General features: G+C 36.5%; 1 protein-coding gene across 6 annotated transcripts in view; it reads right to left on the bottom strand.

The window, feature by feature from the left end:
- The window catches only part of PARD3B (par-3 family cell polarity regulator beta), a 1,071,110-nt gene that overhangs the window by 642,835 nt on the left and 404,584 nt on the right, over nt 1–23,691 (bottom strand). For all 6 annotated transcript variants that reach the window (XM_009444083.4, XM_009444085.4, XM_009444084.5 and 3 more), the window contains exon 3: nt 10,009–10,180. In XM_009444083.4, coding sequence (XP_009442358.4) covers nt 10,009–10,180 — 172 coding nt within the window. The remainder of the gene's footprint in view (nt 1–10,008; nt 10,181–23,691) is intronic.

The following is a 23,691-nucleotide window of genomic DNA, read 5'->3' as shown; positions in this document are numbered from 1 at the left end:
CCTTAGTTATTTTTAATTGCTTAATAGAAGATAAAATTAAAGTTGGCCAAACTAGTGAGTCAATGAAGACTGTCGAATCAAAGACTAAAAAGTTAAAATTTTATGAATACCTTGAACCTCCCCATCAACTGAAGACCAAAGTAAAAGACAAGCAATTAACCAAGCTATGGGAAACATCACATACTGATTAATGGTACACATGAAGAGTCTGTGAGCATCTGAATTTATTATGAGGTAAGATCTTCGGTATAAGGTTTGATAACTGTGTACCCCATAATATTAGAACAATCGTTATATATGATAAAAATATATAACTTGGCTTGGAATCCTAGCCAAGTTAAGAGACTCATCCAGTAATTTATTTTAAGTCAACTTGATTGCAAGCTACTTGGGAATGAATTTGTGATGTGTATTATTTTATATTCCTTTGGTAGCCTAGCACAATGCTTTTAATCTACTGGGTTATCAATAAATAATTATCGATTAACTGAAGGGAGTGACAGGCATGCCACCATTTTCTCTGGCATTGACACTTGATATACTGATTTTCATAACTGTATCGTTAAGACCAATCATCTAAAAAGAGCAGATGTTAGCTGAGCAAATGCTGAACTCTGCCGTAAGGGCAGTTCACTGTAACACCAAGCTAAAGTCTTGAGGTCAAAGGACATTATCCCTGAACTGTGACTAAAACAAGAAGTTTTCCTCATGCTTTCAGATCTCTGGGGTAAAAAGTCTATTTGTTTTAAAAACACTAGTAAGTTTAATTGATCATCACAATTATACAGAACCAAATGACACAAGGCCATTCAGTTTGTTGCTATCTATGCCATGTTTTAGGCCAAATAGTATAAAAAAATATAAAAACAACTTTCTTTCCAACAGTTTAAAACAATATGGACATTGAAGTTATGGCTTATTTTAGTAAATATTATCTTAAAACACCAAATATAAGTGTTATGATTTTAAATAGGTTGTGATAAGGTAATAAGTCTACCCATTTTCCCCAATCACACCATATTCTACAAACATACATTACATAACCATAGTCAAGTCTTCCATATAAACAAAAAGAAAATAAAGAAAATAAGATGTACCACATAATTTCCTTTCCTCTAATTTTACACACCAAAACCCCCCAAAGTTCCAAATTTCTTCCATCTGTAAAGATGTTTGAAGAATCTGGCAGACAGTCTCATATTTATACAGATTAGTAATCAGAATTTATTCTGATATTTTTAGAAAGTTACTGGTATTTTCTGATAGCGATCAACATTTTCCCATTAAGCCAATGAATAAACAGAATGAGCACCGTTTTCTGTGTATCATATGATGAATATGTTTCAAAGATAAATTGACAGGGTGTGGTGGTGATATCTGGGAGGTCTTTGTCTTTTATCTGGTAAACATTTAACAAAAAAGGGGTAAGCAAAAGAGAGATGGCTTCTCTTATGGTCACTGCTAAGCAAAGGCTGTCACCTTTCCTTATCACTTTGGGGTGTGAGAATGAACAGATCAAGCTGTTCCAGTATTTCCTACTTTCACTGGGCCAAATAAAGATCTTAGTAAAATTTCAAATAAGATACAGAAAAAGTAAATAACCAAATGTGTATATATTGGGGCATAATTCATCATAAGGCTTTATCAGATAAAGCAAATGAGAAAATCCTGAGCCAGTCACGAAAGCGTGTCCAACTCTGAGTGACTTGTCCTTAAGATGGATCTTCTGTAAATAATTAAATTAGTGGATTTTTTTTTTTGCCTGCCCATCTGGGTGGAAAGAAAATTTTAAAAAATCACACATACACACTCAGAGAGAAAAAAAAAATATCTTAAAGGCTAAACGTTACATTTACATTGTCAGTGCAAAAAGGGCTTTACCATATATTAAATTGTTAACAAGATTCCTGAATTGCAAACTGCAAAAGAAAATCAGCATGGTTACTATAAATAATTTATTTAGGAATGATTAGAAATTTGTGAGAAAATGTAATTTATTTTATGGCCACAAAGATGAATATGTATAAATAAAAAATCTGAGTCATACCTTCAACAAATTTTTTAATACAGATAAGTAATTTAAAGGCATTTTGTAATAGACATGTTAAACCTTATTAGGCTGTGAAAAGCAGTACTTGTATTTAGAGAACAGAGGGCAATTCTGCGTGGCTGTGTTTCGGCTGCCTCAGAGTGCCTGAAACAGAAGAGAGCGAGCTGGGGACTGGCTGCAAGGGAGGACGATGGTGGTTTGACCGGTGGGGGCATGGGGAAGAGGCCAGAGGTGCATGGCTTGGTTTTTTTCCTCCCCTCTATTAAAAGGACAAACTGCAAATCATTTTATCAGTGGTCAGGGGAACTACAAGAAGCTGAATATGACAGCAGTGCTGAAAATATTTTTACTACTTAGGGACTAGGCCTCTGCAAACATGACTTCACTGGACTTACTATTAAAAGCAATCTGCAAAAGAGGCTTAAAAACCCAGGGGTCTAATATCAAGTGAACGGTAGGGAAGGTGACCTTTCATTCCGTTTGTTTATTAGAGGATCTGCAGACTCCGTCTCAGTGTGGGTCCGGCATTGGTAAGAGGCCAAAGGGGAGATGGTGAACTCTGTGTTTTTTTAGAGGTCACATAATCAACTTAGAAAATACAGCTGGAAAAAGGACAAAAATGAGAGCTTGGTTTTATGTACTGTCTTATATTTTTGGTTAAATGGTTACATGTAAATTCCTTTTAATAATTTTCTATTTTATTTGAGTACAACCAACTTAGTATAAATTTAAGTGCTAAACTTAGCCATCAGATATAGCACACAAAATTAAAGAGACAAAAGGGTAACTGAAGCAGGCAGAAAAAAAAGAAAATTGAAATAAGACTAAAATACGAAAGTTAACTGAATATAAAACAAAAAAATGAAAATACAAGTTAGGATGGTGGTAATTTTTATTTTTCTGAAGTGTAACACTATATAATTTTAATAAGTAATATCTCATTTAAAATGCATTTATAAAACTATAGCATGTTCTCAAGCAAACTTCATCATTTTATTTTAACAAAATGGTAGGAAGTGATCAACTATGAGGCCTATATATATTCATCTGCAAAAGGAGGTAATGCCAGGCATATTCAAAATTGTATATTTAAAATATTGCTCATAGTTTTACTCAATACAAACAAAAATTACTCCCATATGGTAATTACCTTTTAATATTTTTTAGGGGCTACTTGTCTTTAGGTATTGACTTTATTCTTTAACTAGTACCACTGGCCCTTTTACAAAGTATTAATTTTAAATAATCAATGAATAACCTGACATTCTTCCACAGAGCTACTTTTTCACTACTCTGAAAACAAAATCTAAAATAAAAATCAAAACAGCCAAGGCGTGGTGGCTCATGCTTTGGGAGGCTGAGGAAGAGGACTGCTTGAGGCCAGGAGTTCATGATCAGCCTGAGCAACATAGCAAGACCCATTGCTACAAAAAAAAAAAAAAAAATTTAAAACAAAACAACAGTAGCAAAAGAAGAGTGGTGCTCAAAATGGGTTAGAAACACTAGAGCCTCCTTAGTCCTGATTTAGTTATAGTCACACCAGAAAGCAAGCACACACTTTGTTGACTATATGGCTATGACTGATTGATGACACCCTAGCAAGGTTACCATAGCTAATTACAACATTATTCATTTAAGCCTTCATGGAGGGGAAAAAAAAAAACAGACTCCCAGGGAAGGAAAGGAAAAAAAAAGAAAGAAAAACTATTCTATAACTGCTCACTTTTGAATAATCAGCCTCAACAGGAAACAAACAGGATGAAACTCAATGACCAAATTGTAACTTATGAATTCATCTAAGCAATCTTAACTCTGGGTAATTTTAACTCTGGGTTTCACAGCCTACAGCAAAGAGCTTCCAACAACAAGGAACCCTCACATGCTTATATGCTTTGTAGTCAGAATTCAAAGGCTTCATCAGAAGCATAACCCAACCCTGAGCTTTAGTTCTGCTATGTGTGTGGTGTGAGTGTGTTTGTCTAGGATCAGATGCCAATACTTAAACTCACATTATGGGCACAGCAGCTACTTACACACGGCAGCCTAATTAAAGGAATAAACTTCCCCTTTCTTTATGTTTTCCTGAAGATCAGCGCCATAAAGGGATTTGGTTTGGTTAAAAATTGAGAAAAATGTTCCCATATGTTTCCTTTATGCAGTAAATTAGTCAAAATCAGATAGAAAATGGTCACAATTTTCAACAGGAATCTACAGCTACACAGTATTTGCTGAACACCACTGCAAATAAAGAGAACTCAGTGTTTTGAAAATAATGATATTATAACAAACACATAATCATAATTTCCATTTCGGTTTTGAAGAAGCACAAACACACATGGAAACAATAAAGCATCTGAGGCACCTTTCAGCTTTCAAGTCTCAAAAACAAGGATCACTTTCAAATAGAAAGTAGCTGATCTTCAAAGTTTAACACACAAGAGGAGAATAAAGCTAATACCACTTCAACTCCAAATTTTAATCAGATTACTTTATATCAAGGTAATCTAGATCACAAGCATGGTAACAGCCAAGTTTAAAGTACTTTTTATCCTGAAAAACTATTTAAATTACATTGCTAAAATAATTTAACTAAATAAATATTTTCCCATGAAAGCTTGAACCCAAATTAGCCAATTTCAATCAAGAAGTACTGAAAAAAATTATCAAAAGGTACAAAATAAAAAACTACTAATTAATTGGGGCCATAGGAGGGAAATTGGCAGAGGCATGGAGTTGGATTCAAACTCAGCTTGGTATTAATAAAACACTCAAGGAACCATCATGGCCCACTGGAGACAGGACAGCTTATTTTATAGATGAGGAAACTGTGGCCCAGGGAGATATGGTGGTGACACATCAGGGAGTGACCTGGATAGCCTTGGTTTTCAATTTTTACTTCGCTAGAATGTGTCCCAAATTTGTCCTGATTTATTTTTTGTTTGGAAAAAGTTGGTTCTGATAGAGATAGGTTAAATGACTTATCCTGATCACACAGCTAGATCAAATACTGCAGGGTCTAGAACTAGCTCCATATCACTGACTCTCAAGGGACAAAGATTGGGTTGGGCCAACCTTGGGCTATGGCCACAAAAAGCCTCTTATGGAACAGTAGGTGGTCAGGTACTAATCATGAAGGCAGTGTAGGGACTAGTCAGGGGAAGGACCAGGAGACTCCCACCCTCCTAAACTTCAAAATAATTTTCCTCACTAATTTGTCTTTTTTACAGATGGCCCTACATGTACATACTTAAAAAATCAGAAAGTGTATTAAAATATCCACGTTATTTAAAAAAAACCCACATCTATGGATCCCATTAGTATATTGGTTTTAGTGGAACTTTCCTACACACACAAACACACACACACACGGGATGAGAAGATAAGAAGACAGAAGCAAACTCATTTCTGAAATGTATAGGATTTAAAAGACATTTTCTTCACCTCCATTTCCTGGTCTTGTTCTCTCAGTAGCTTTTGATTTATAGCTATTCATAGTATCTATTTATTAATTTACACTCTACTCAATTCCAAAAGAATATGAGGTGCTATCACATATAGTACCTAAAATATATGGATAATTGAAATCTACAATTAATTTTTAAAAAGTCATGCAACTGAACAAGCACTGTTCTAGAAGCCAAGAGATGTGGGTTCCAGTTCTAGTTCCTTATTCAACATCAGAGCACACATTGAATTTTAACTTTTATTTGCTCATTTGTAAAATAATGTTGATTACCTACACAATTGCTAATTATAAAATTCTGTGGAACTGTGTATTTCTAGGTCAGCATTTCACAAACGTTTTTCTGAGGCATGCATACGTCTTTTGAGTGGAGGTGAGGTTTTGGGGTAGATAAGCATTGGGATTCTGTTTATTGGCTACTTTCTAGACTTCTGCACCCTTTCTTCCACACTAGCATAACCAATCCTATTTGTCCAAAGATGGAGAATGAACAAATTTAAATAGCATCTAGAACTTAAGCGCTCAATAAATGTTATTTATTAACTAGAATCAAGCATCCATTGAAACCCTAATACATGCTCAGAAGAACCATGGGGTTTCACAGAGAAGACTTGGAAAATTCTCGAACTATAAATTTTTAAGTCCAAATAGATCATGTGAATATGATTCTTTCCAATTTCGCCTGGTGTTTTGGTTACCACATCTCATCATTTAAATGAACTCTCAGGCCAGCAATCTCTGTACTATATGGTAACATGCTTTGGCTGATTTCAGAGCCACAGAATCTTAAAGTGTGAAAGTGATTTGCTACTTACGGCTGAATCAGGGTTCAGTCATTCAGCATTACATTAGAAAATCCATTAGAAAATAAATGATAGGAAATAATTTAGATGAATGAGGTTGGAATTATGTGGTTGCCCACTTGATTTAAAACTCATCTTACGAATTAAAAATATATACCCCATCAGCTTATAGGGCATGAGACTATGAACCCCTTTATGTCAGTAGATTTCTGCTATTCATCTTTGTAACCCTTGATTGTTAGATGAAGAATTAAGAAATAATACTTACTGTATGCCTACTGTACTGTTTTAAAGATTTGGACAAGGCTTCATGAACAAGGTCATATTTGAGCTTGAACTTAAAAGGTGCATATGAGTTCACTATACAGTAAAGAGACAAAGGAATGAGCCAGGTAAAGAGAACAGTATCCGCAAAGGCACAGAGGTTTGAAGGTGGTAAATTTGGAATGGCAAGTGGTTCACAGTGGCTGCAAGTTAAGGTGACTGTGAAAGACTGGCCAGCAATAAAGGTGGGCAGAGAGGAAGCAGCTAGATCATGAAGGGCCTGGGAATATGAATATGCATGCATAAGTATTACATCCTGGAAGATAAAGAAAGAATGGGAGGAGTCAACCTCTGTATGCATTACATGGAGAAGGTGGTTGTTGGTTTTTAACAGAATATTGTTGATGGTTATCTTGTGTTGGAAAAAGAAATATAAAAATTATACTGAACATTGAGTATATTTTGATATCAGATTCCAGAAAAACATAAATTTTGGGTGCTCAACGTGATGTAATCACAAAAATCTCTTGATTCCTAATATTTGTTGAATTGTGTCTGCTTAATTAAGAAAAGCAGTGTAAGCCAATGAAGATTAAATTTGCTATTTTCTTAAGAAAGTGGCCTTAAGAGTGAGAAAACCAGTAAAAAATTAAGCCCTATTTCTCTTGTACCAGGTTGGGTGAATGAGCTGTGAAAAGTACAACCAGTTCCAATGGCTACACTAGCTGACTGGGGAAGGGAGATGAAGGTCCTGGGTTCAATGGCTGGCATTTCATGAGCACCCTGTTAGGAGGAACTGCTGGGGCACAGGTGCTGCAAAACTCCTCTCACCGCCCCTCCCATTCTTCAACTAAGCAGGCTTTCAGGGTGGACCAGACAGGACAGCCAGGTCACACTCCCAGAAGTGCCATCAATACTGCCTCTACTGCCAACCACATCTCTCCATCTGGAGGTGCACAGCCTATGGCCACATCCTGCCCCGGAGCCAACAACAGGAAAACAGAATGGGTGGAGACCAAAGCTGGCTGTGTTGCTTCCTTCTTTAACTTCTCTATCTGAAAAACCTGACAAATATGTTTTTTCTTTGCTTTTTAAGTTCCAGAAATGCAAAGTACTCAAACTGCTAGAACCATGAAAGTGGGTAAGGGATGATTTTTTTACGTCATTCATCCTTGCCCAAATTTCTCCTGCTGATTCAGAGGAACCATCTGCATCAGCTTGCTAACGAGTTTAGATATGGTTCTCAGGGTGATGGGAAGCCAGTGAAGGTCGTTAAGCAGGGGAGTTATATTATATAATCAGATTTGTGATTTAGAAAGGCAGCTCTGGCAACAGTAGGGACTGGAGAAAGCACACACTGTAAAGAAAGAGGTCAGTCTGAGGCCTCTGCAATAGTCTAATTGATGGCAAAGCTCTGGCCTGCTGTGGTGGCTGTGGACAAGGAAGCTGAATAGCTGACAGAGTGGGGGAGGTAGAAGGAAACGGTGGAACTGGAGGTGATGCCAAGGTTTCAGGCCAAATGGTTGGAAGGGAATGTTTCCCACCTAAAAGTGAGCTAGTCTCATCATTTAATCTGGTACTAAGTGAAATGAGATTGTAGACCAAGGAGTTTAGTATTTTCAGGGTTTTGCATATATTCTCAAAGTAAACCCCAAGACAGTTATATTAGTTGGTTGTTTTAGGAATTGCATGTCAGAGGCAGCACAGCAAAATGGTTTCTCACACCGCAGCCAGCAAGAGTTCAAATTCTGGCTCTGCCACCTAATAGCTATGTGATTTCTGCTGAGTTACTAAACTTCTCTGTACCTATTCCTCAACTCTTAAAAGATAAAAATAATAAAAGCCGACTAATTAAGTATGACGAGGCTTAAATAAATGAGTTATTATGAGTAAGGGATTTAGATGGTGTGTACTCATGTAATAAATATTGTTTTCTCTGACTTATCAAAAATCATATGGAAGAAGTAGACAGTCCACACTTTCAAAGAAGGGGAATCTCGGCTGACTTTTTTTTCTTGCATTCGATATTATGTTGTTTCAATATTCCAACAAAAAAGCTGAAGAAAACAAACTTTTTTCCCTGACAAAGCTCATAAGAGAGAGGTGAAAACAAATTCTCCGGCACAGAAGTACTCTGAGGTTCGGCCATTTGAAGACCACAGTGCTTGCTTATAAATAGAATATTAAAATAAGCAAGAGCAATTTTCTCCTTTCGTCTTCCCTTATTGCCTAATTTTCCTCTCATATCATTTGCATAATGGATAAAAAGGCATCCATTATGCAAATGAATGATGGGGCTGTAAGGTTGCTGAAGCCACAAGGCTGGCTCCAGATGAAGAGAAGCTGCCACAAAGCCCTCCAGCAGCCACGTTCCAGCAGACTGCTTCACTAGCTCGCTTCCAAAAGATACAGGAAAACCCACTTAGACCACAGGTCATTAATTTCCATTTGGTTTATTTTAAAAGGGGCACTACAGATGCTTTTCCGAAAATCAGTACACAATATGGATTGTCAGCATTAGAGTATGTAAATTTAACTTTACAGCATATATTTTATTTCAAATGGGAAAATGAGTACTATGTACGATTCTAACCATTTTAAGCATATGTTTTGCTTTAAAAAGAATAAGAAGCTGACCTTTGCAAAGTGGAATAAGCCTCTGTTCTTCTAGCTTGAGAATTCCCTCATAACAGGTGCTCTAAGTAGTCTCAAAATGTTGCACAAACATTCCACAGGCATAAAAAGTTGTTTGAAATACCAAGATATTAGTGGATTTTCAAAAACTTCATGCAGTTAAATTGAGCTAAATTTATCTTTAGGAGGTATCACCAAAACAGACATGTTATTTCTCTTGGAGTTGTAAACTGATTGAAACTTTAGAATAATATTTACTTTCTCATTCTACAAATATAATGAAAAATATTTCTAAGCAAAATTACTGGATGAATTGTCTTGTCTGAATAAATCATCAGAAAAGAATTTCAAAACTAACTTCAAAACATTTCCCCCAGATTCTGAGATTATAGTTTGGGCAGAAAAAGACTGAGGCTAAGAAAATAAAGTGACCTTTATTTCTAGCATGGATTCTTTGATAAACCTTGGCTTTTCCCAAATGACTTTTTTTCAGGAATTTTTTAAAAAGTTATACTCATATGATACAGGCAAACTTCATCATTTAGCATCTGACTCCCCCGTGTTACTTCGAGGGCATACAATTCTGCTTCACCTTCAGTTCAAGAAAAAGCTGCATCCACTTACCCAAGCAGCAGTGGCTGCAAAGAGCTATGTAAAAAAATAATTTAAAGAAAAGATAAACCACGATATAAAAATAGTAACAGGATGAAAGTCACAAAGAAGAAACAATGCCTAATCAACAAGATGACGGATCTTCAGTCAGGTGAAAAGAATATCATAAACATTACACATACCTAGTTTTAGAGCAGAAGGGGTTACTTCAATCTCCCCACCAATTGGTTTAAATGCAGCCAGTTGGGCGGCCACTTCTGTCTCAAAAGCATCTGGGCTCTGCCGATCTGCAGGGTTTCCACTGGGGCTCTCAATCTTGTGGAGTGGTTCTTGTTCTTCAAACACAGCAATCAGCTACAAACAAATCCAACAACACTAATTACTTTGTAGCACATGCATACCACACGGACACTATCTAGCTGAACGTGATCTTTATTTGGTTGCAAAGACAATTGCCTCATCAAACTTAAAATGTTAATGTTACTATACCACAACTCTTAATTTTTCAATAATATTATGTCTATAAGCACCATGGTCAAGAAATAATAAATACTGGTTTATTCATTTGTTTATTTTGTCTATTACTGAAAAAGAGAACCAATTTTGGCCCACTCTCTTAAAGGAATGAAATGGCTGCTTCCCCTTCCCACTACCCCACCTTCCCTAATATGCCTAAAAGGACTTCATTAACTCTTTATTAAAGAGTGCTTCCAAAAATGAAAGTTGAATATGCATTGAATAATAGACTTAAATAGTATAGGGAGGTTATTCCAGTCTTAGAGACCTAAAACACATTACAAGATGCCTAATTGTATCTGTCCCTGTAGATACACTCTACATACATATATACATACATACATTGTGTGTATACTTATATACAATTTGTGCTTGTCTTGTATAAATAGGTATCCCATTTTTGTACATGCCTTTAATTTTGTTCTTTTCCTTCATGACTGACTTTGTGTTGACTGGTTTAAGTCCAGTGGAATGCTAAGTCCAATAAGACTCGACATCCTTACTTTTAATCTAATTATATGTCAATCTTATTTTATGTGAGAACTATGCTTTTTACCGTTAATATAAAAACTCTAAATTGTTCATTTCCAAGTCATTTTTTCCTTAAAATAAGGGCAAGATATCTTTAAAAATTCAAGTAATCACACAGACACTACTGTATAGACAGTGACGACAGCTCTGCTGAAACTGCACTTTTGGCCAACAGACAGCACCAACATTCAGAAACTTCAAGGGTTTCTCATCAGCTGATGTAGAAAAGTCCAAATGTGAGTAAATGAGGCAGCTACAGGATGCTACTGTCATTCCAAAAAGTGCAATGTGTGTAAATGTAAAAACCAGCAGTACATCTTTAGATATTTTCTATTCATTAAGTAAAACAAACCTACTTATGATTCAAGCATTTATTCAGGAAAGACACTCAAAGCCCCAGTCATAGGGGAACCCTGTTGGCAATAGTATTAATAACAGAAATGCAGGGTTAACCAATCAAAACATCATAAATTTCAAGTTCGGTCTTTCAAAAGAAATGAATACAATTAAGGATATGCAAATTTGCCATTCAAAAATAATTTTCATAACTGACTACTCATTTCCAGTATGGAGACTTCTTTAAATTGGAAAATCCAACAATCCTCTTGCCACAGAAAAGAAATGCTACTCCCAAGGCATTATTTTTAATTCTTGAAATTGAGCACATGCATTTTCTATTTGTAACTGGTAGCACTGATGAACTTATTGGAGATAAGACTTAAATAGATTAATAATAATGAAAGATTATTCTAGTATAAAAAAATCAGTAGAACGATATCTTTCTCATCATCCAGCCAGAATGAGTTTAACTCTTTAAATCTTGAAAGGGAAAATGAAATCAACTTTTTAATGTGGTGCATGTGTGATTTTCATCACTATTTCTGTTATATAATAACTTCAATTTTGTGTATTCATTAATTCTAACATATATTAGTAATGTTCATTTTAACATTTAACATACCAATCAACTAGGCAATGGCATATTATATTGGTACTATGAACAGTTTAGTGTAAGCTAAGTTATATCTTACTCGTCTTTCATATGATATCCTTAACTCAGTATAACCCATGTGCCTTAAATACTGGAAAAACGAGAAAAAATAGAACATCAACTAGAAGTATAATACAAAAGCTTAAAAGTGATAACTCGTAAGACAAATATTTTTTCTTAAGATACTTTGCTGTTTTCCATACATTTTATCCACACAAGAATACAGTGTATGCAGTAAGAATATTATACCTATTTATCAAATGGTAGAACAGAGTAGCTCCGAAATTTTGTTTCCCAAGGTCACTGACTAAATGGTAGCTGGTAGTGGAATCTAGTCTTTTTAATTTTCAATCCAGAGAAAGTATTTTCCTATACTGTAGCTGTTTTCCAAAAAGAAAGCTGTAAAAAGAGAGGCTACAATGAAGACTGTCTGTAATTTGTCCATTAGGGTGTTATGCCCTAAAGAATGTGAATTCCACTTTTTGGAGACACAGGCAAAACGTGACTTTTCTTGAAGATGATAATAGTAAGACCTGATGCTCCCCAAATCTCATAAGCTCTTTGATTAAAATCAATTGCTTAGCCTGTTTCCCAATTAGCACCTAGTTACGGTGAATGGATGAAAAAGTCTCTACTCCTGGGAAGAAGAGGACCAGCTCCTGACCTGTCATGGCTCCCATGGTTGCCTGCTGAACAGAGACTCTGCATCCAGTCTTCATCTCAACATCTACAATATACACAGACTTAACGCTTGTTTCAACATTGATAATTGGTTTAAATCATATGTTGCAGGTCCTTGTTAACTAAATTACTTCAGTCATCTGAACACCTACATTCCTCGGTAGCAGACTCCCCAGAAGACAGTGTTACAGAGACTCATTAATTAACATAAACCACTGTTCTAGTCCCTCAACAGAATGCATGCTGGTTTTTAAAGAATCTAGTGCATGGAAATGGCCTTCCCTCCTTGCCTTTAAACCCATTCAAAGTTATCTTTCCCACAGAGATGGGCTGAACATGAAAGAAGGAATTCTATTTAAAAAGCTTTTGTGTTAAGGTTTCGCTTAGAGTAAACTTGTATGGCATGCAGAAGAACTTCCACTGACACCTCAGGGGCTGCAGTAACCCACACCCTACACAATGCAAACAGGCAATGTTGGATTGGATGATTCCTCCTCTGCTGCCTTCTCTCTCCTTCTGGTCTGCCCTCCAGTCTCCTTCTATGATGCCAGTGTCCTCATGCCACCTACTGCAGTGCTGGCATTTCCAGGAGACCCCATAATCCAAAATGATCTGTTTACACAATCTTTACTTCCAGTCAAAACTCCTGTTCCCACAAGATCTGTCAGTATTTAAGCATCTAATCCCCAGATAGACACAGGAAGGTCAGTCTATGAATATGCTAGAAGTTCTCCCATCAAACAAACCGATGACCTTCTCAGGATCCACTTACCACAGGTCCCACCCCATTTTTTGCCTCCCCTCTAAAGCAAAAATTTGAAAGTGCTGTCTACACAGCAGTTTCCAGTATCTCTCCTCCCATTCTTTAATGAAGCCACTCTAGTGAGGCTCTCACCCCTCAACTCCACTGAAACTGCTCTTATCAAGGTCAAAAATAATCTCTAGATTCCTAAATCCAAAGGTGCTTCTCTGGCTTTACTTCAGGACACAGGTGATTACTGCCTTCTCAAAGTACTGTCTGCACTTGGATTCCAGGGCACCAGTCTCTTGGTATACCCTTATTTCTCTGGGCCCCCATCAAGTTTTCTTTTGGTTTTTCTTCTTCATCTTCCACATTTAGTCTCTAAAAATGTTGAAGAGCATATGTCTAAATTTGTTTAGTGATATCATCTGTTTCATGGGTTAATATAACTCTATCGGCTGATAAATTCAAAATTTTAAGTGGTGCAACCCAGACCTTCTATAACTCCAGGCTCATTTCCTAATCTAACATGTCAAAAATGGAAAAAGTGGCCTTTCAAAGCTCTTTCCATAGCTCTTTACATCCCAATTAATGGCAATTCATCCTTCTAAGTTGCTCAGGCCAAACACCTTGTAGCAATCCTTCAACTCTCTTTCTCTCCCCTCTTGCTCTGTCTCCCATACACTCTATTTGACCACTTCTCACCACCTCCAATGTCACCACTTTGGACCCAGCTACCATGTGTTTCTTAACAGCCCCCTGACTAGTTCCCTTGTTTCTACCCACTGCCTCTTTCCCCTGCGCGCAACACAGCAGCCAGAATTTGCTAGCATGAATTGGATCACATGTCTCCTCTGATGAGACTCCTGTAATACTTTCCCACCTCACTTGAAGAAAAGCCTAAGTCTCTGCAATGGCCCAGAAGGTCACTTGCTCCTGTTCCATTTCTGACCTCGTGTTCTGCTGATCCCGCCCCTTGTTCTCAGGACTCCATCCAGCTGCACTATTGTCTTTGTACCTGCCTCAGGGTCTTTGCACTTGCTGTTCTCTCTGCCAGAAACAGTCTTCCACCAGACACCTGCAAGGCTTCTTCCTCGATCTTTCAGATCTTTAATCAAATGCCAGCCTTTCTCTGGCTACACTAAATTGCAGCATCTTCATTACTCTCTGTATTCTCCGCCTTTGTTTTATTTTATATCATGTGTATCATCCTGTCAGCATCACAGGTCTTCTTATTTTATTGCCTGTCTCCGCACCTCACTAGAATGTAAGCTCCATGAGAACCCTGAGTTTGTTATTGATTGTGTATCCCCATTGGCTCGAAGAGTGAATATGCCATCATAGGTGCTCAATGTACATTTGCTGAAAAAAATTAGTGAAATATGAGGCAAACAGATACTAAAACCTAATACAGCAATAAAAGACACTTAGATTTTTCACGTTTTTAGAATAAACATTCAAATATTTTTTTAAAAAATTAAATGAATGTGTATAAATGATCCATATTTAATCTTAAGATGCTCAAGGTATCATCATCATCATTATTGTTGGTTTGGCTTTGGAAATTATGGCGATAAATTCCTCCTTTTTTATTCAACACTGGGGGAAATTGCTTCTGCCACATCATACTCCAAAAATGGAGATTATCCATCTTCTCTTTCCTTTTCAGGCTCACTTTCAAAACAGGGAGTCAGCCCATTTGGTCACTGGATGAAGCAGGATGCAGGCTGAATGGAGAGGTGGTGGAGTTCGCAGTCTGTCCCAGGCATTCCCTCACCCAGCTATCTGCCAATACACCAATTTGATTTATCTATTGTGAAGCTTTTTAAAAGTGTCCCTTAAAGTAGCTTAAGGACAAATGTGAATAAAACTCCACAGCAAGTGGAGATGCAGCCTGAAGAGGCACGTTATAAGCTCAACAGTGATGTGCCCAGCTTTATTTTCAAAGTCGTGAAAATTTCACATTTTAGGCCCTACCAGCTTTCTGTACTTCTTTTCAATATGAAAAGATTGCATGATTAAGGCATCAGGAAAGTGAAATGTTTATCTCATGATTTGGGTACCCCTGTTTGAGAGAAAGAGGTTCACAGGAACATATCTACCTTCTAAACAGGAGTTAGGAAAACACATGGAAATAAATACATTAACGTGGTATGTGTGAATTATTTTCAATACATAGATATTAATTGCCAGGGCTGACTGGTGTTCAATTTAAAGATTAGGCACTAGCTTCATTAACTGTATGCATTCACTCCTATGTTCCCAGGGGCAATCTGAAAGGAACATCTGAAACTAGGATTCTCCTAGAAAAAAAGTGATATCCATAAACCTTATTTTAGAAACTCATTCCATATTTTTCTCATTCCTTTACCTTGTAAAGATAAAAAGAAAAGGAAAGTCAACAAGAACAACAAACAAACACTTTTACACTCTTGGTGGGAGCGTAAATTAGTTCTACCATTGTGGAAGACAGTGTGGCGATTCCTCAGGGATCTAGAACCAGAAATACCATTTGACCCAGCAATGCCATTACTGGGTACATACCCAAAGGAATATAAATCATTCTACTATAAAGACACATGAACACACATGTTTATTGCAGCACTATTTACAATAGCAAAGACTTGGAATCAACCCAAATGCCCTTCAATGATAGACTGGATAAAGAAAATGTGGCACATATACACAATGGAATACTGTGCAGCCATAAAAAAGAATGAGTTCATGTCCTTTGCAGAGACATAGATGAAGCTGGAAACCATCATCCTTACCAAACTAACACAGGAACAGAAAACCAAACACCGCATGTTCTCACTCATAAGTGGGAGCTGAATAATGGGAACACATGGACACAGTGAGGGGAACATCACACACCAGGGCCTGTCGGGGGAGTGGCGGGAAAGGGGAGGGAGAGCATCACGACAAACACCTAATGCATGCAGAGGTAAAAGGCTAGATGATGGGTTGATAGGTATAGCAAACCGCCATGGCACATGTATACCTAAGTAACAAACCTGCACGTTCTGCACATGTATCCCAGAACTTAAAGCAAAATTTAAAAACAATAAAAAAGAACTTTGGATAATTTACAACATCCATGACCCTGAATAACAGATCTGATAAAAAGAGCCATGTACTCTGCAATTTCACTCCGTCAGTATCCCTTCCAGGACTCAGATCTGTTTTTATTCTAAAACACTAAGGTTATTATGATCAATATCACTAGTAAAAGTGTGTGTTAACATGTGAGTGTTTTCGGGGGTGAGAAGGAATGGGGTAGAATACTAACTTCCTTGATAATATCCTTAACATGCCCAAATGCTGAGCATAGAGGCTGGCACACAATGAAAGGTTAAATTTAATTTCTTTTCCTACCATAGCTATCCTTCTCTGGCTTCCAGACTGAGTCCCACTTGACTTGTTTATCCCTATTTTGCTTTCACTTTGTTGTTTCTCTTTAATCTCTTCATCACAGGACTGACAGAGGAACACAAAAAGTACCAGGATCAAACACAACCAATAGGTAATTTCTGTTTTTCCTTTATTCTTGTTCTTCATCATACAAGAACACACAACCCTTAGACAATACAGTACTCTATCACTCTTCTGCCTAGCAGTACATGGTTTGTGTCTTTGCCAACCATAACTTGAAGCAATATACCAATGCCTTCAACTTCTATGCCGACAAGTAAATATTTTAACAATAAATGCTATGAAGTACATTTATTGCAGAGTCTCTCAATATTCATGGTGTGGTTTATTCTGTTGCCAACCTGTAGCATTCTGTCATTTTTATAGCCTGAATTTTTATAATCTGATGCTATTATCTTTAGCCTATGTAGAAAATAAAAAAGAATCATCCAAATGCTACAGAGTACAATCAACTGTATTTATAATGGCATTTTTATTAGTGATTATACTGAGAAATATGTGGCTCTATTTTAATTACATGTCAAGTGAACTAATGTACTACTAAGAAAGGCTTATTTGCCACATTGAGTTCTTTGGGTTAAACTGTTGAACTAAACAATGTATTGATATTTCTTACTGTTTCCTACATATTCTGTGTTACCAACTATCAAGTTAAATTAAAAGACAAAAAAAAACCAGTATCCTATAAAATAAAATTGGAATCGTTTGTCTCAAATCTTAATAAACACAATTAAATCTAAGTAAGACTGTGAAATTACAACAATTTCACAAGTAGAGAAAAGCACATTATCACCTTTGGGAAGGGAGTGAAACTGCAGAATTTCATTTAAATGTATGCATCTGCTTGTAACTAAATAACAATTGGCTATGTGAGCTAATTTTTATGCTTCTTTAAACAAAGGTTTCAAAGGACGTTCTCTTCCTTCCCAGGATTTTGACAGCTAGCTAAAAGCATTTAATCCGGGTTTTAAAAATTAGCAGGCTCACATTAGCATCTTCATCAGATGCAAGCATCAGCTCTAGCATCCTCAAAGCAGAGACATAACAGCTCTGATTCTCAGAAAGTTCAACTGACAGTCAGTAAATGAGATAAACCTATTTTCATTTCCTCCCCAAACTGAAAATTCAGAACAGGAACCTTTATAAACTTTACAGCTTTAAGCATTATTCTGAAGAAAATAACATGACTTATTCAACTGTACTGAAAACCCTATTTATCCTTATCACTTTTTAAAGATGCATCTGCTTGAATTATCCCATAATAACAAAAATATACCCTATTAAATAACCACCCATATTTCAGCCAAATATACATTTATTTCTTTGAAATTATGTAGTATGTTCCTAAAGAAGCCAGATACACATTAAACCCATCTTATATTGAATAACATTTTTTTCTCTGACTTGAATTAAAATTTCAAAGATGATATGTTATCCCTTGACAAGTTGGAGAGAATTTTGAATTTGTGTCTGCTGTATTATTTACTTTCTCTAGGGACAATCACTCATGATTCATTAAACAACATTCACAACTCACATCTAATACACAAAGGGGAGGCCTGAGGAGCCCTTGTCTCTGTGCCCTTCACCATCTCTAGCAGTGGTAGGGCAAAGGGTGCCATGGAGGTCAACCATGAAGCCCTTCTCCTAGAGATATCTAGGGATTAACTATGGAAAAAGCAAGCCAGAACAAAAGCAGGGAGAAGTTTCAAGCATCACAGAATAACATAAATTTTCAGAAAGTTTAAAAACTCAATACACCTGCCTTGTCAATAACATTCTTGCTTCCCATGAATTGCGCATAATTTAAAAAACCAGACACATGCAAAGGTGGAAGATAAAAAACTTGAGTTAAACTGTCTGGAAGATTCTCAAAGATGATCCCAATCTACTAGGTGGCCTCACTTGCCATTTGCCCAATGTATCACTAGCTACATAGACTAATTTTTTCCAATCTCAAGGGCTTTGAATATCTTGGGAGGAAATGAAGACACAAGACAAGCTGGGATATTTAAAATATGTGAACACACATACACACACACACACACACACACACACACACACAAAGTAGTTTTTCTTCAAGTTAATCTTAACTAAATTACATATATCTTACCTGCATTTTTTAAAGAATATTCTATTTGAAGCAAGTATATCCAACACTAGAAGACATAAAATAGTATATGGAAAATATTTCTAAATTATAAAGCACTACATACATTTACAATATTGTAACATCCATATTCAATATTATTTAACTAGCTCCATTTCATTTTCCCTCCTTCCCTACAACTTCTTCTCTCTAGCCAAACCAAAGATAGAATCGTCTCAGAAACATACTCCGTGGCAATCTCTCAGCCAAAGCATAATGCTGCCACCGCCATCCATAGGTATGTCAATAAATCCTTGAAGGCAATAACTTATTGGAATCTAAGGTTGGTTTATTTCTGCAAAGATCATTCTCCAACAATTAAATAAGCCCAAAGAGCATGGCAAGGGCCTGGGTTTGCTTCTGACTTCCAATCTGGCCTCCTGACATTTAACCATAACACTATTGCCAAAGTGGTCTTTCCAGCAAACAGATCTGGGTGTGGTCTTGGCCCAGCTTCAAGTTCTTCATCATACATTGTCAAACTTTTGAAATAAAGTTTAAGTCTGCCATAATTATCTGCACCAGGCCCTCCAGTGTCCCACAGTGCTATATCCATGACTGTATCATCACTTGTCACATAGCATGAGGGTCCTTGGTATACTTGTCCCTACCTATATGTCAACAGTAAGCTACTTAAAACTATGGGTCACATCAATAAAAATATTTATCAAATACTTATATAGCCCTTACTATGTGCTAGGCACTGTATTAAGTGCTGAAATGTATTATTTTCTTTCATACTCATAAGAAATCCTATGATAAATCCACTGTTATTCCCATTTTACAGATGAAAAAAACTGAAGTACAACTGACTTTATATTCCAAGCTGCAAGTATGTTTCTTGGCACATGGGAAAAAATTCCTTAGGTAAATGAATGATCTACATTTTCTGCTATATCCAAGCAGGAGAACAAAGCCTCTACCATATGGATATCTTCACTTTGGTGTGGACACCATCTCCCTACTCCTGACTTTTCCATCCTGTTAGGGATAAAGGTCACCTTCATGCCACATACGTTCCTATGCACAGCAAAATAGCTTCCATCCATCCTTGAGGTTCAATGCAAAATTGCATTTAACAATTTACACATCTAAAATCTACTTAGTATATTATGATTCCAACCTTGTCTCCTGGTGGACTACATATATGTATTTTATTTTCTTCCAGAGGAATTATTTTGAAATTGTAAAACTAATTTGTGCATTAACAGACCTAGTTTTGAAACAAACACAACTGTACAGTATTCTCTACGATGGCTGACTGTTAGAAGAACACTGCTTATTTGTACTAATGACTTCAATCCAGCATGTATTGCTTAATTTTGTGGATTAATGAGTAAGCAATCAAATGTGATTTTAAGTCATGAATATAACAAACATACTATTCATTTATTTTGACAAGTATTTTAATTTACGAGACTTGGCTACAAATAGAGCAGCCTATTTTGTAAAATAAAAAAAAGGAACCTTTCTGCTTTTAACACAACCCAACAGCTCTCAGATAATAAACCTCTACAGAGAATGGTGACAAAGCCACCACCTTCTAAAGACAGATAAAGAACTTATAGGTTGATAGAAAAAACAGTATCTTACTGTATCATTAAAAATTTCAAAGAGATGGATTTTGCATGTACTTGAGCTGTATGAATATCTTTAGGGTTTGCAAACCACACTGAATGTTCTGACTAAAATAGGTCAGTGCTGGCCGGAGCAGGTGCAATGGGCATACCTGTCCCCTGGCCTGTCACCCTGGTAGCCTATGACACAAGTTTTGGCAGCTTCATATGTCCTGGGAGTGGCCTCATATTCCAGGCCAGAGATCCCCCAAGGCCAGGTAAGGTAGCGAGTGGACTGCAAATATGGAGAAGGTCACAATCCCCTGAAAATTAGCTGGTGATTAATTGGTACTACATTTCACCAGACTGGTTAGGGAACTGACTCTTTAGCATGAACACATTTAGCAAATTGGCCTGAGCTCCCGCTGATTGACCTCATGACAGGTCCAATGATGTTCTACCTTCTCCAGCATTTCATGACAGCTGAGCAACTGGTAGAGACTACAGAAAGGTCAGCATATAGCCTGATTGGAGGATGAGGAAGCACTTCTCTTAAATATTCCATTTAGACTCAGACCTCCCTTGTCATGGATGACAAGGCTTCAAAGCCCATATTTAAAAAAATTAACACTGCAACTGCAGGTGGGTTTAGCTGCTGAACTCCTTCTGTCTGAGTGGAAGTGCTAACCTTTTCCTTTACCTTCTAATTGCTCTATATCTCCTTAACTAGTGATAATATGGCTAACCCTGCTGGGATGGGTGTTGACTTTGGGAGTATCTAAATGTCAAGATTTGTAATTATGATTGTGGGTGTATTAAACCAACATAGAATGATGCCTCGCTAATTGGGGCCCGAAGACAAGAAGGCTGGGGTCCTCGCCCCTTCCTCACTGTCATAAGTGGTGTGGCACCTCTTTTCTGGGAATAGTTGACTTTCTGGGTCTTGTCTCTAATCATAGACAGTCTTTGCGAGTTAGTTTTAGATTTATAAATTTAGCACAAAAGGCCTTCCAAAAGCACCTAAAATATAAGCACATAAAACTATAACTTGTTTCTAAATCAAAAAGTGAAATACATTGAGCATAATTATTATGGCAAATAATGGAACACAAGTTTTGAAATTAGGACTGGACCCAAAAATCCACGTTGATGTGACCATTGGCAATACTGGGTTTCCAAAGCCAGTCCTCAATCTAATACCCCCAGACCTAATGGCCACTTTTGTACTTTACTACTTTTGGTGTTTATAGTTTCCAAGTTCAAAAAGAAAAGTGTAGGGGCAAGATATGATGATATAACTCCCCCAGATCCCTCCAGCAAATTGTGTCTGTAGTGTGTTTGTATGTTAGAGAGAGAAAAAAGTGAACAAAACTTCAAAAGGATTAAACTTTGGTGCTTTCCCTCCAGCCTTCTCTCTCTCTCTCTCTCTCTCTCTATGTATGTTAACATATATATGTCAATTCACAAAGCATAATACACAATTTTGTTTCTGATATTTTCAATTACTATTTTTCTTATGAGCAACTTTCCCTAATTGTAATCCATAAAGGCAAATAAAAAAAATTCATATGGTTGAATAACATTTCACATTATATTCAGCCATCTTGTAAATGTTGTAGCATTCTCCCATTCCAGACATACGAAAGTGTAGGTTGTCTTTGCATAGTCCCAATGCTAAGTGTTATTTCTAATAATTACTAATTTTGCATATAAAATTATATCCTGTTTAAACTTCAAATATTACTAGTGACATTGACTGTCTCTCTCCCTCTCTCTATATATACACGTATATACACGCGTATATACATGCGTATACACGTATATACACATATATACGTATATACGTGTATGTATACGTGTATATACACGTATATACACGTATGCACACATACACATATACATATGTATGCATACATACACATATACATATGTATACATACACGTATACATATGTATGCATACATACACATATACATATGTATACATACACGTATACATATGTATACATACACATATACATGTGTATGCATACACGTATACATGTGTATACATACACGTATAGATGTGTATATATACGTATATACACATATACATATGTGTATATATACGTATATACACATATACATATGTGTATATACACGGGTATACACATATACATATGTGTATATACACGGGTATACACGTATATATATATATACTTTTTTTTTTTTGAGACTGACTCTCGCACTGTCGCCCAGGCTGGAGTGCAGCAGCAAGATCTCAGCTCACTGCAAGCTCCGCCTCCTGGGTTCACGCCATTCTCTTGCATCAGCCTCTTGAGTAGCTGGGACTACAAGCGCCCACCACCACACCTGGCTAATTTTTTGTATTTTTAGCAGAGATGGGTTTCACCATGTTAGCCAGGATGGTCTCCATCTCCTGACCTGGTGATCTGCCCGCCTCGGCTTCCTGAAGTGCTGGGATTACAGGCGTGAGCCACCGCGCCTGGCCGTGATATTGACAATATTTTTATGAGCTATTTTTACTTCTTCAGTGAAGTGTCTGTTCATACTCTTTGCCCTTCTTTTTCATTTTGTTTTTAGTGTTTCTTATTAACATGTATAAGTACTTTTTATTTTAAGTATACTGAAGTTGTCTTTTATTTTTGCAAATTTATTTTTTGCCAGTTTACCTTTCAATTTTGTTTATGATGTAAAATTTTTCATTACATGGTATTCCATTCACTTAAAACCCCTATTAAGTCTTCAAAGGTCTCTTGTAAATAGGCACTCACCTGGAACCAGTAATATTTTATGATGGGCAAGTAGTAAAACAATGTTGGTTTCATTTAATTTACTACTTTGATAGTCCCTTAAGAGAGAGCAGGTGGGAAGTGTTTTGATTGATGGGCCTTTGGTTTTTAAATCACACATTCATATTCTAAACAAATACAGATGGATAAAAGCTATTACAATAAAAATATGCACAAATAAAATTGTAATATTTCGATGACTACATAATCCAAGTGTCTATCATTATTTTCTGCAAATTCTTTATGTTGAAATTTCATATAATATGTCCATTACTAACACGGGGTAAATCTACTCACAAAACTCATTTTAAAAACTTTCATGTGCTTAAAGACTCTAAGCTTCCATTAGTTACTTTTTTTATTCCCCAGAAAAAATAACATTTTATGTATTTTAGCCTTTCTTCCACAATCCCCCACTATCCAGTCATCAATCATCTTTGTTGCGTTCCTGTAAACTATCTCCTTGTTCTTCAAAT

This window comes from Pan troglodytes, chromosome 13 (assembly GCF_028858775.2).
Source record: "Pan troglodytes isolate AG18354 chromosome 13, NHGRI_mPanTro3-v2.0_pri, whole genome shotgun sequence".
NCBI lineage: Eukaryota > Metazoa > Chordata > Mammalia > Primates > Hominidae > Pan > Pan troglodytes.
This window is presented reverse-complemented; position numbering and strand designations above follow the sequence as displayed.